General features: G+C 45.2%; 2 protein-coding genes across 5 annotated transcripts in view; both read right to left on the bottom strand.

Moving 5' to 3' along the window:
• RBM43 (RNA binding motif protein 43) overlaps window positions 1-1753 on the bottom strand; it is a 5077-nt gene extending 3324 nt beyond the window's left edge. The window contains exon 1 of the mRNA XM_017736084.1: window positions 1653-1753. Coding sequence (XP_017591573.1) covers window positions 1653-1655 — 3 coding nt within the window. The 5' untranslated portion in view covers window positions 1656-1753. The remainder of the gene's footprint in view (window positions 1-1652) is intronic.
• Window positions 1754-2436: 683 nt separating this feature from the next.
• Window positions 2437-11661, bottom strand: NMI (N-myc and STAT interactor). 4 transcript variants are annotated; one of them, XM_017736078.1, is made up of 10 exons: window positions 11525-11661; window positions 10596-10644; window positions 9126-9203; window positions 8697-8843; window positions 7573-7680; window positions 6930-7098; window positions 6354-6460; window positions 6057-6249; window positions 5343-5449; window positions 2437-4138 (listed from the first exon to the last, which is right to left on the bottom strand). In XM_017736078.1, the coding sequence occupies exons 2-10, from the start codon at window positions 10638-10640 to the stop codon at window positions 3917-3919; spliced, it is 1176 nt and encodes a 391-aa protein (XP_017591567.1). In that variant the 5' UTR covers window positions 10641-10644; window positions 11525-11661; the 3' UTR covers window positions 2437-3916. The 4 variants fall into 4 exon arrangements, with proteins under 4 accessions (XP_017591567.1, XP_017591565.1, XP_017591564.1 ...); XM_017736076.1 differs by having other exon boundaries at window positions 10596-10670; window positions 11513-11660; XM_017736075.1 differs by having other exon boundaries at window positions 10596-10670; window positions 11527-11660.
• Between the last annotated feature and the right edge of the window lie 70 nt (window positions 11662-11731).

Genomic DNA, 11731 nt, shown 5'->3' with positions numbered 1-11731 from the left:
GCATGCCAGGCTGCCTCAGGCACCTACATTACCGTGCACTAAAAAAATGGCTTTAAATGCCATTTACGCCCTCTCAGTATCTTCTTAAAGCAATAAAAACGAGCACTGAATTTAAGTTTCTCAACTGGAAGGTCCAGCGTCCCACTGATAATTTAGAAGAGAATGAAAAATTGTAACTGCATGTGGTGCTCAGCAAGGACTCCTTGCAGAGTGGAAGGGGCAGATTCCTTGTTAAATCCAGGAGAGCCGGGATCTCAGGCTGTGTTCTGACTCAGCTTTCTCCATTTATTACATGGATAACCTTGTTAAATTGGGAGAACATAATCCCAGCCAGCCCAGACTCGCAGTGCATGAAACAACCAACCACACACATGATTTCCATCAGAGCCAAAGCCCCAGCAGCAATCAGAAACCCCATCCCAAATAGGATTTGCATCCATGTCTTGTTAGGAAGAGCAGATTTTCCTTCCATTCTTATTACACGGACATGAACAGTAACATTTCACTGGGAATACCACAGCAAAATCACTGCAAATTGTGGAACATTGACTAAATTTAGTAACAGCTCGTTGACTTTTTGGAAGAAAGGAGATAAATTTGTTTGTCTGCATGGCAGCGTTCATGGGACTGTGCCTGAGGTCAGTCACTCCATCTGAATTCTTTAAACTTCTCTGAAGTTGTTTTTCTGGGCCTGGGCTGCCTAAAGCACAATCCCAGCTCCAGTTCCAAAGCAGAATGTGCTGCTGAGGGAGTGATGTCTGTCCAAAATCCTGGGGACCACCACGGCTCTGGAGACAAACCCAGCGAGGCTCTGCAACCTCCTTTTATCCCCCATCAAATTTCGAGAGCCAGGAGCTTTAATTAATTACACTAGCCAATTATCCTGGTGGCGAAGCTCGTGTGAGAGCAAGTCCCCGCTCTAATGAGGCAGCACGGAGGGAATACAAACAGGGCGCTTCCAAGATGCAGGCGGGATTTTCTCACGCCTGGCACAGCCGGAGCGCTCAGCTGCCAGACAGCCCTCACACCTTCCCAGCTGGTGTTTGGGAGCAACACTCGGGCCTGCTAGTGGGGTTAGGGGAAAAAAAAAAAACCCACAAACACACAGTTTGTGCTGAATCACTCCCGAGACGCGTCTGTGCCGAGCAGCTGTTCCCAGGCAGCGATGGGCGCTGCGGGAGGGGCCGCGGGGACGGGCGGCAGGGACGGACGGGGCAGCGGCTCTGTCTGCCCGTCACCGGTGGCAACGGGGTCCTGCTGGGGCTTCCCGGCAAATCCCACACTGGTTTGGCTTGGGAGGGATCTTAAAGCCCAACCAGGGCCACCCCTGCCACGGGCAGGGACACCTTCCACAATTCCAGGCTGCTCCAACCTGGCCTTGGACACTGCCAGGGATGGCACAGCCACTGCTGCTCTGGGAATTCCATTCCAGGGCCTGCCCACCCTCCCAGGCAGGAATTCCTTCCCAGTATCCCATCTAACACGGCCCTCTGGCAGTGGGAACCATTCGCTGTGTCCTGTCCCTCCAGCCCTTGTCCCAAGTCTCTCTCCAGCTCCCTTCCCACCTTTTCCCGGCGCTTTCCCCCCCAGCTCCTCCCGGCCCTGTCCCTCGCGGTGCGCGGCCCCCGCTCCCCCCGCGCCCCGGCACTTGCCATGGCCGCCGCTCCAACGGGACGGGATCCCGCTGGGAAGGGGATCCGGCTGGGATGGGGATCCCGCTGGGATGGGGATCCCGCTGGGACGGCGATCCCACCGGTCCCGACACGCGCCCGCCCTTCCCGCCGGGAACTGCGGCGGCCGGGAACGGACACGGGAACACGGAACATGCAGGGAACGGGTATACATGGAGAGGGAATTACATGGAGAGGGACACGCAGGGATAGGGACATGCACGGAGAGGGAATTACATGGACAGGGACACGCAGGGATAGGGACATGCATGGAGAGGGACACGCAGGGAACAGGGAACACTTCCAGGGATCCACGGGCAGCCACAGCTTCTCTGGGCACCCTGTGCCAGGGCCTCACCTCCCTCCCAGCGAGGAATTCCTTCCCAATATCCCACACGGACGGGGACACGCATGGCAGAGCACACCCATGGCACCCCAGAGGCTGCGCTTGCACAGCTCCCGTGGCCCCAAACAGCCCCAGGTTTGATTCAACACCGATGTTCGGGTGAAAGCTGCAGCTGGGAAATGTCCATGTAATGTGTAACGTGGGTATAAAACCCTCCCAGCCCGAGAGAAAGTCAGCCCAGTGGGGAGGAAAAAGGATATTGACATTTATAGAAGCATCAGCGACACTGTATTCTTATTTTTCATCATTAAAACCAGTCTCCAGCCTTTAAAGCACCACTGCTGCTTTAAAATTTAACAGGGTAATCATCACAAGCCACAATTCATCAGGGATGAAAGCAAGACACCTACAGACATCGTCTTTAAAATGTAAAAATCTGATTTATTTTCTGTGCTTTAAAACTTGCAGCTTCTCACTGCTCCCATACACTGTGACACTTCATGAGAATTTTAAGCTTTTTCCTTTTTAAGGATTTACTTCTCAATATTTACCAGTGAGGTACAGTTGAAGTTCATGACATTTTTTACCTTTTTCAGGTTTTCCCCCCTTTCTTTTTAGGCTGTCTGGTCTTACCAAGTTTCTGAGAGTGCAAAAGTGCACAATGTCCATAAATTCTTCAGTATTACTTTGTTTGAATTAATTATTATTATTCCACAATGGTCAGGTAATCAATCCATGCCTTTGCATGCCCTAAACAGTGAGAGGTGCTACAGTCACACAGATCTCACTCAGCAGCAAATTCCAAATAAACTGTGGTGTTTGCAGCATTTTAATTTTCCATATTCAACTTTTATCCATTGGCAATTACCAGTTTGTCTGGAAAAATAAACCCTGAGGTATTAGTGCAATGCTCTTCTCAGTGCACTGTCCTTTTTCTTCGTATCAAGATGTCAAATACCCTGAAAATAAATTATTTTCATTTCAGGCTCGTGTTAGTTTGGAGTTAAAATTGTTGGGGCCAAACCACTTCAGCCCCCAAGGGTGGCAAAAGTGCAAAGTCAGCAAAGGATTTATTTTCCAAGGATGACAGCAGAAAGGGAAAAACATTTCTCCTTGGAAAGTAACTCTGTCAAAGCCCTCCCAGCAGCAGCCTGGGGATCACCAGATCCCTCAGGGCTGTTCCCCCAGCATTGTTACAAAACCAGATACAGCAGCAGCTCAATCCTTGACTGCAATAGTTTAAAATAACCAAAATCATGAACAAAAATGAGGAAAAATTTAATTGCAGAAACAAATATTAAAACCAAACAATAAAGCAGGCTATGAACAGGGAGAAGCTCAACAGCTAAAGGCAGCAAATGCCATCACATCTCTTTAAGTGCAATTTCTTGGGTTTGCATCTCCCATTTTCTGTTTTAATTCTATCACTGATTTGATAATGTGGGGTTTATGAAATTACAGGATTCTTTCAGGTATTTGAGTTTGGTGGCACTCAGCAACCTCAGCAGGACTGGAGCTGTGTCAGAGCCACCTTCTGAAGCTCTGGCACTTCAACAAAGCAGGACTGTGAGGAGGCTTTGGATTGGGATTAGATGTGGCTTTTGTATCCAAAATGTAAGAAATAATACACTCATCCCACTCTGGAGTATTTAAAAATCTGCACGATATAAAATATGCAAAGTTGCAGAAAATCTTAGATGATGTTTCAAGGGCTGCTGAAGGCTTTGTCTGTGCCTTTAACCTGGAACACAAGTGGGGAGTTTTGCTGACTTTCCGTGCAAAGTCAGTGCCATGAGACAAATCAAAGGCAGGAATTCCTCCTGTACACATAAATTTCAGAACGTTAGAGCACAATATCTACATAAATTGCTGTGCCTCTGAGGAACAAAACCTCAGAACTTCACGAGTTCCCTGTGATTTCCATGGTGGCATTCCCAGTATCCTCCTCAAAACAAACATAGGCTGCTCCTTTGGAGATGTATTTGATTTTCTCTATCTCCCCCCCTCCGTTACTCGGCTTTTGGAAGTGGATTTCAATCATGTCCTGCACACTTTCTTCATCCTCTTCCACCTCTGGGATTCCTTTCAGCAGAATGGTCTTCTTGGAAACCCCACAGTACGGCTGTGGAGGAAAGAACACACTTGGATTATACAGCAGCTGTGCATTCAAAGGAACTGAGAGAGATGGGAATTCCTTGCTCAGGTATGGCTGGGATCTTTGATAAGGTTAAGGCTTTAGACAGTGGAAATTTCACTGGAAATAGCACTACTATGAAAGGTCTGGAGGGGCCATGGAGGAGCAGCTGAGGGCACTTGGTTTGTTGGAGGAGAGCGAGGGGAGACTCATCCCAAGGGACAGCTGCAATCTCTGCCTTCTGGGAGCAGAGGAAGAGCATCTGAAGCTGTCCCAGGGCAGATTTAGGTTGGATTTCAGGGAAAGGTTCTTCCCCCAGAGGGTGCTGGGCACTGCCCAGGCTCCCCAGGGAATGGGCACGGCCCCGAGGCTGCCAGAGCTCCAGGAGCATTGGGACAACACTGCCAGGGATGCCCAGGGTGGGACTGTCGGGGTGTCTGTGCAGGGCCAGGAGCTGGACTGGATGATCCTGTAAATCCCTCCCAGCTCATGTGATTCCACGATTCTGAGCCCAGTGCATCTGGATTCCTTAACTGGTGCGTCCTGCACTCTTTAATGCACCCACACACTGAATGTGGGGATCTCCCATGGCTCCAGACAGCACCACTCCATAAAAATCCCTGCCAGGACACGCCCCACACCTGCAGGGACTCCTGCTGGGTGTCCTGCACACGCTCCAGCCCATGCCTTAATTACAAAGGCCTGATTATATACACAATACTGACTCGATTACCATCTGTTCATAAAGCAGCAGACAACTGGAGGCAGAATATGATGAGCAAGCTGTGTGTGACAGAGTCAGTATTTGGGCTGAACGAAGGAATGAAATCAATGAATGAATGAGCAAATGTTTCGTTTGCAGGGTCTCTGGGATCCTGCTTAGGGGTCAGCCTGACAGAGCTTTGTGACTTGGAGAACTCTGTGCTCAACCTCCTTCCCCAACAGCTCCCTCCTGTCCAACACAGGCACGTGGGGAGTGCTGAGATAATTCCATCAAGGAAAGACAAGCACACCCTTGGAAAATAAATTACAGCTTTCACACTGCAGCACACGAGCTCATCAGCCTATTTCACACTCACACTTGCTGTTAAGTTCACACAAAAGCCTCTGCAGGGCTCAGGACTGAAAAGTCTGCCCATTCTCCTATTTCCCCCTTATCTGTGCTCTATCAGCCTGGAGTGGATTCTTTTACCTGAAAATTTCTGAAGTGAAAATCAAAATTTGGGGAGACAGAAAGCTTGAAGCACCTTCCCTCTGCATAGAAAGGGTATTTAGTACATCCCAAAAAGTTGTTACTTGCTGCAATGGAGAACGAGGCAAAAAAAAAAGAGTTAATTATTTTATATAATTTAAACAGTATTTGATGAACATTTCAAAGACCAGACTCATCTTTCTGGATGTAGAAGCTAACGTAGGATGGCACACTTGTAGATTCTTCATGTGCATTCTGCAAAAAATTTCTGTGGCACTCCCAGAAAAAAGAGCAAAATCATTAAATGCCCACAAAAGCTTCTGAAATAAATCGAAAGCAGCTGCTCTAAGTGGATGTGGCTCCACTGATCATGGAATTCCAGCCAGCTGGGCAACAGGAATTCCTGTCCAACTTCATTGTCGTGCAACAGGAGCTGAAATCAAACACATTTTCCTGATTTTCTCTTTCCAATACGAGTGTCTGGCAATGCAAAGGAAAAAAAAAACCAAGTTTTTTGAAAAAGTTCTGAAGGAAATAAAGCTCATGAACTGTGAGCAGGTTATGTTTGCTCAAAAAGGGATGTAATGAAAAGCTGCTGAGGGATCCATGAACTCCCCGTGGGAAGAGTTTGCAACACTCAGTGGTTACCCCAGAATGGAACCCTGGATGGACAATTTGGCCTGAATTTGGGTAAGAAAATATTCCAGACTCTACCTCCAGGTTTGAGGAATGTGATGACAGCTGTCCCAGACTCCTTGTTGTAGGTCACATTTTCTATTTCTCCTCCTCCTCCTTGCTCAGTTTTGTAGAAATTCAGCTCAAGTTTGTCTCTCATCCAGTCTTTAGGAATGGGAAGCTCAGGTATTTTTGAAACATTGATCTTCTTTCCAGAGACAGTGACGTGGAGCTAAAAATACCAAATTTTTGTGCACTTTGTGACTGAAAATACCAAAAAAAAAAAAGAACCTAAAGCTTTTTAAGAACCTGTGTTTTTATATTTTAGGTGTTTACCTCAAACTGGAATCCCATTTCAAGTTCAAAAGGCCTCACTCCCACATTTGCTGTTCTGTTGTCCAGGTTCACAGAGTGCTTGCCCATCTTTGTCAGTCTCTGGGCAACTGAGGGAAATCAGATATGAAAAGCTTTGTTTAATCATTGTAAACCCAAAACTATTCCCCAATCTCTTAAAAAAATCTCTTTTTGCATCAGTAAAGGAGAAATAAATAATAATTAGGTCACCAGATCCCAAGCATCCATGTCTTCAGGCATGTCTAGTTCCATAAAATCTCAGTGGTTATAGGCAAAATATAATAACAGGCAAAATATCTTAGCATCTATAATAATAATAATGAACAATAAATATTAACAAAATAATAACTATAACAAATATATTATGAATAATATATATTGAAATAGATTTTGAGTGGGAATAGTAAAACTTCCATGCTGTCAAAAGATGCTTTTATTGTATAAAACATTAACACAAGATTTTTCCCATTCCTTTCAAAATACCCTTGGGTGAAAACCACACCACTACCAGGTGAAATACATCAGACATTAATTTTATCATTAAAATATACATCCTACCCTCTTCATCTTCAAAAGTCAGCAGAGCCTGGTTCTGATTCAGTCTGAAGGGGATTTTTGTAGCCGCCCCAAAAACACAGTGAGTGTCCATATCTGCCCAATCATCCTTCATGTCTTCCAGGTGAGTGAACTTCAGTTTCATTTCTGCCACCTTCTTTTTAATCTCAAACTTTAGAATTGACACAGGAAAAAGAAATCTTGAAAATTACCAATGCTATGAATATTTTTTATTCCAGTGTCTACCATTTAATAAATTTCTGCTTCTCTTCATTCCTCTCATGCTTTCAGTACCTCTTGTATTTATTTCCATATCCTCAGCCTGCTTCAAATTGTCTTGCCAGGGAAAATAAGAAACTGAAACTTTCAGGTTTATTTGATATTGAAATGAGCAGAAGTTCAAATGCTGAACAAGTGGCCCCAACAGTCTAGGAGGGACAAATTCAGTGGGGCTGAAACTCAGGCTGCCCAGAGAAGCTGTGGCTGCCCCATCCCTGGAAGTATCCAAGGCCAGGCTGGACAATTGGGATAGCGGAAGGTGTCCCTGGGGCTGGAATGAGATGAGATTTAAGGTCACTTCAAACCCAAAACATTCTCTGAAAATAAAAATCTGCCCTCCTAAAAGACGAATTTCCAAATATTTCACCTCCTTTACCAGATTATCCTGGGAATTGTATTCTTCCAGGTCTTCCTTGAGCTTTTCAATCTCTTCCTTCAGCTCAGCGTTTTCTCGGTTTAACAGAAAGAGTTCCCGCTACAGGGCAAAAACATTAAAGGCAAAATTAAACACTTAAATAAAGACAGAAATGTATTTCAGCAGAATCTGGGCAGTTTCTGCCATGCTGCTGCTCTTCCCTCTTCATGTTCTTCTCCTTCCTCCTGTCTGCTCCGGAACTCCTCCACAACAATGGATCCTGCTGGGACACAAAGCCCCTGTAACTAAATCCAGGGTTTCCTGGACAGGGAATGTGCCAGAATGAGAAGGAAACAGAGCAGATGTTGTCAGCTCCAGCCAGCCACAATTAGAAGGTGGCTCCTTTAAAGTCATCAACCACTGGAGCCTCTTAGACCAGTTCCCATCAGCCAAAGGCAAAAGCCTGATTTGATAATGACCTTTCCTGGGTATAAAATCCAAACATTTACGATTGAAGAACCAAAATCAGCTTTCAGAAAATCTCTCCCCTACCTGAGTGTATTTAAGCTGTTAATTATATTTTAATAGCTTGAGCCATAATTTCTCATCAGTGATTTACCAAACCTCACTGAAAGCACCTCCTTGGCAGCCCGTGGAACCTTCTCCTGTTACTGCACAGGGAATATTGAGGGAATGAACCAATGGGCTCTGGAACCAAGCACTTCTAGAAGGAAAACCCCTCTTCAAACAGGCCCTGGCTCTTGCCCAGCTCACTGGCACTTAAGAAACGCGGATCCCTTGGGTGCTGTGACCTCTCACAGAACAGGGAGTTGGCAAAGCAGTGGAATCAACCCACTGAGCTTTATCCACATGACACAGAGCTGAACTCATCTGTAGGGGAGAATCTTGGAAGGGAAAGACTGATTTTGTCAGGTTTCATCCCCAAACAGACTTGGTTTAATTGCACTGTTTCTTTGCCTGCCCGTGAAACACTAAAGTGCAGAAAACAAAGTGTGGAACATTCTACCAGTACAGTCTGCACACTGGTGAAGCCATTGAAACTGGAAATATTCCTCCCTTTTTCCTAATCCACTCCTCCTTCCCAAGCTCCCAAACACCGCCAGCCTTCTCCATACCTCAAAGATGATAATGCTGTTCTTACGCTGCTCCTCTTGCTCCTTCAGCTCTGTCAGCTTCTTCTCTGCTCTAGCATCCTCCCTATCAGCACTTGCTTTGGAGACAAGAAGGTCAACTTCTACCTTTGCAGCCTCTTCAACTCTTTTCTGGATCACAAAAAGAAACAGCCTTTAAATTTTTTAAAAAATTTATTTCTACGGGAACAAACAAAACCTTGAGTAAGCCCTTCACATTTATTGGTTTTTAACGCTTTGGGTAAATATTAAACTTACAAGAGTGGTTCCCACTGAGAGCAACACAAGCACAAAGCATTGAAGAACAGAGAACAAGGGTTATGAATGTGGGGGAGTTGATCTGCTTTTAGAAGGATGGACTAATCCTTATCTTTCAGCAAGTGTCCATGGTTCCATGTGCTTTACAGAACTTGCCTTCCACATCTCTGGCTCTTCCTTGAGTCTTTCCATCTCTTCCTTGGATGTCCCAAGTGCATCAGTGGGTACCATAGTCTGCAGACAGAAGAGGAACACATTGGTTTTCTCCTCTCTTGGGCAACAACTGAGACACCCCAAACAATTCCAAAAAAAGTTTTTTAAAAATTAAAAAGTTAGAAAAAAATTTAAAAACTCATTCACTTAGGTGAAATCATTGAATTATTTTAATGGCTGGACAGGACAAAAATCCACAAAAATGTGAATTACTGACCAGCCATTATTATTTGCTAATTATCCAACTGCTAAAATCTACAGGCTAATATTTAGCTAAATAATAAATCAAGTTGTGCCCATGTTCTTCCACACAGAACTAAGCCCCTCAAACCCACAAATGTTTAGCTCTGTGCTTTCTCAGCAGTTCCTCCAGGACAAGGTGTCAACAAAAAAAAAAAGAAAGTGAAAATGGGATTTTGAGCTTCCAAGCTTGGGGAGATTGGATAATAAAAGGCAATATCAAGGAAGGTGATAAAAGAACCATTTCAGAGTTGAAATTCAGGGCAGAACTTCACAAGGGCAGGGAAACTACAACTGGACAAAGCCCAAGGAGGCAGAAAAATCTTTGTTCTGTTTTGTTTCTATGACTGCAATATTCTGCAGAAAATAAAAGAAAAAATCCAAAGACACTGAAACATTCCCTCCCTTTTACTCAAGATTACATAAAGCTTGAATGGGAACCATGAAACTTAGGCATGGAAAAGGTCTGAATGAGATAATCCATGGAAAAGGTCTGAATTAGATAATCTTGTCAATTCCCTTGGTAGTGGCTGGGTATTCCCTAAAAATAATAAAATATAAAGTATTTCTTTCAGTTTCAAATTAAGCAACAGGGAAATACCCATCTGTGTCTTAGTTAAAATGGGAAAAATATTCCTTCACTCCAGGGATTGAGTGCAGGAAAGCAGAAGGATGCACGTGCCAACAGCTGGAAGAAAAAGGATGCCTGTTTTTTACTAAAAAAATGGTCTCACACAACAGTTTCCAACCTGAAAAAAAGGGAAAAAATATCCAGGAAAACATAAGACCTGTTTTTTACTAAAAAAATGGTCTCACACAACGGCTTCCAACCTGAGAAAAAGGGAAAAAATATCCAGGAAAACATAAGCAATGGGAAAGTCCCATCCAAACCATTTGTGCACTGCTGGAGCTGAATCCCAGGAAAAGAGAAATTCCCCTAAAAAAGCTCCACAAAGACAGATGAGCAAGAGAGGCAGGACAGGAAGCTCTAGGAGGATCTCTAATGCAGAGTGTTGGGAATGGGATTCTCCCTATGGAAACAGGAATGTCCCAAGTATTAAAGGGTGGAAGAAGGCGAGACAAGCAGAAGCAGTGCTAGCACAAATCTTCATTCAGAGGTACAACTGTCAAATACAGATTTTACTGCCAGGCAGCACATCAGGAAATGCTTACAAAACCATTGTCTTGTAGAGATGATGGGTGACTGTTAAAATCCATTGATGGGGGACTGTTAAAATCCATTGAAACCTGAGGAAACAGGAAAAAAAAAAAGACAATTGTGTGTATGGTTTGGGGAGTTTTTTATGTAACGCAGTATCAGGAATACCAGAAGCTGTGCTGAACTGCAAGAATTTTTAAACATAAATGTACAATTTTACAGGCAAAAGTGATAGATATTGGATATCTGAAGCCTCCTTCCTTACTAGGAAATAAAAGCTGGAGACAGATGTGAGGAATTCTGCTGTGCACAACTCAACTTTGCTGTTCTGATAGTTCTGTGTTTACCTTTATGCTACTTTTGTGCTGTTACACACATGGGAACAGCCTGTATGTTCTGTGCTGGAGAGCCTGGAGAAAAGGGGACCTCAGAGCCCCTTCCAGGGCCTAAAGGGGCTCCAGGAGAGCTGGAGAGGGACTGGGGACAAGGCATGGAGGGACAGGACACAGGGAATGGCTCCCCACTGCCAGAGGGCAGCGATGGATGGGAGATTGGGCAGGAATTGTTCCCTGGGAGGGCGGGCAGGCCCTGGCACAGGGTGCCCAGAGCAGCTGGGGCTGCCCCTGGATCCCTGGCAGTGCCCAAGGCCAGGCTGGGCATTGGGGCTTGGAACAACCTGGGATAGTGGGAGGTGTCCCTGCCCATGGCAGGGGTGGCACTGGATGAGTTTTAAGGTTCCTTCCAACCCAAATCATTCAGGGATTCTATGAAACCTGTTTAACGCAAATGAAAACACTTTTACACAGCAAATAATTTAAAATCCGGAATCTGCTGCCACAGCATTTTATGGAGGCAGATAAGAAGGAACAGGTCAGACACTCTCTGACCACGAGATCCCAGCAGGAGCAGCCCAAATTCCCGACCCTCTCACCTGGGAATCCTCACCTTGGTTCTGACCCGACTCACTCAGAGTCTTGAAACCGAGTTTACGGATCCCGGAATCCCTTTCTGGTTTGGATCAAGCAGCCAAAACTCTGAGACTTCTGTACAGTTTCCTGGAAAAAAAAAAAAAAAATGAAAGTGAAAGCATAAATGAACAATAGCCTCCCTTGGTTTATCCGCACCCCCTCCGCCGCGGGGGACCCGAGCG

Source organism: Corvus brachyrhynchos, unplaced genomic scaffold (genome assembly GCF_000691975.1).
Source record: "Corvus brachyrhynchos isolate BGI_N302 unplaced genomic scaffold, ASM69197v1 scaffold45, whole genome shotgun sequence".
Taxonomy (NCBI): domain Eukaryota; kingdom Metazoa; phylum Chordata; class Aves; order Passeriformes; family Corvidae; genus Corvus; species Corvus brachyrhynchos.
The sequence above is the reverse complement of the archived record's forward strand: the minus strand, read 5'-3'. Positions and strand labels throughout refer to the sequence as shown.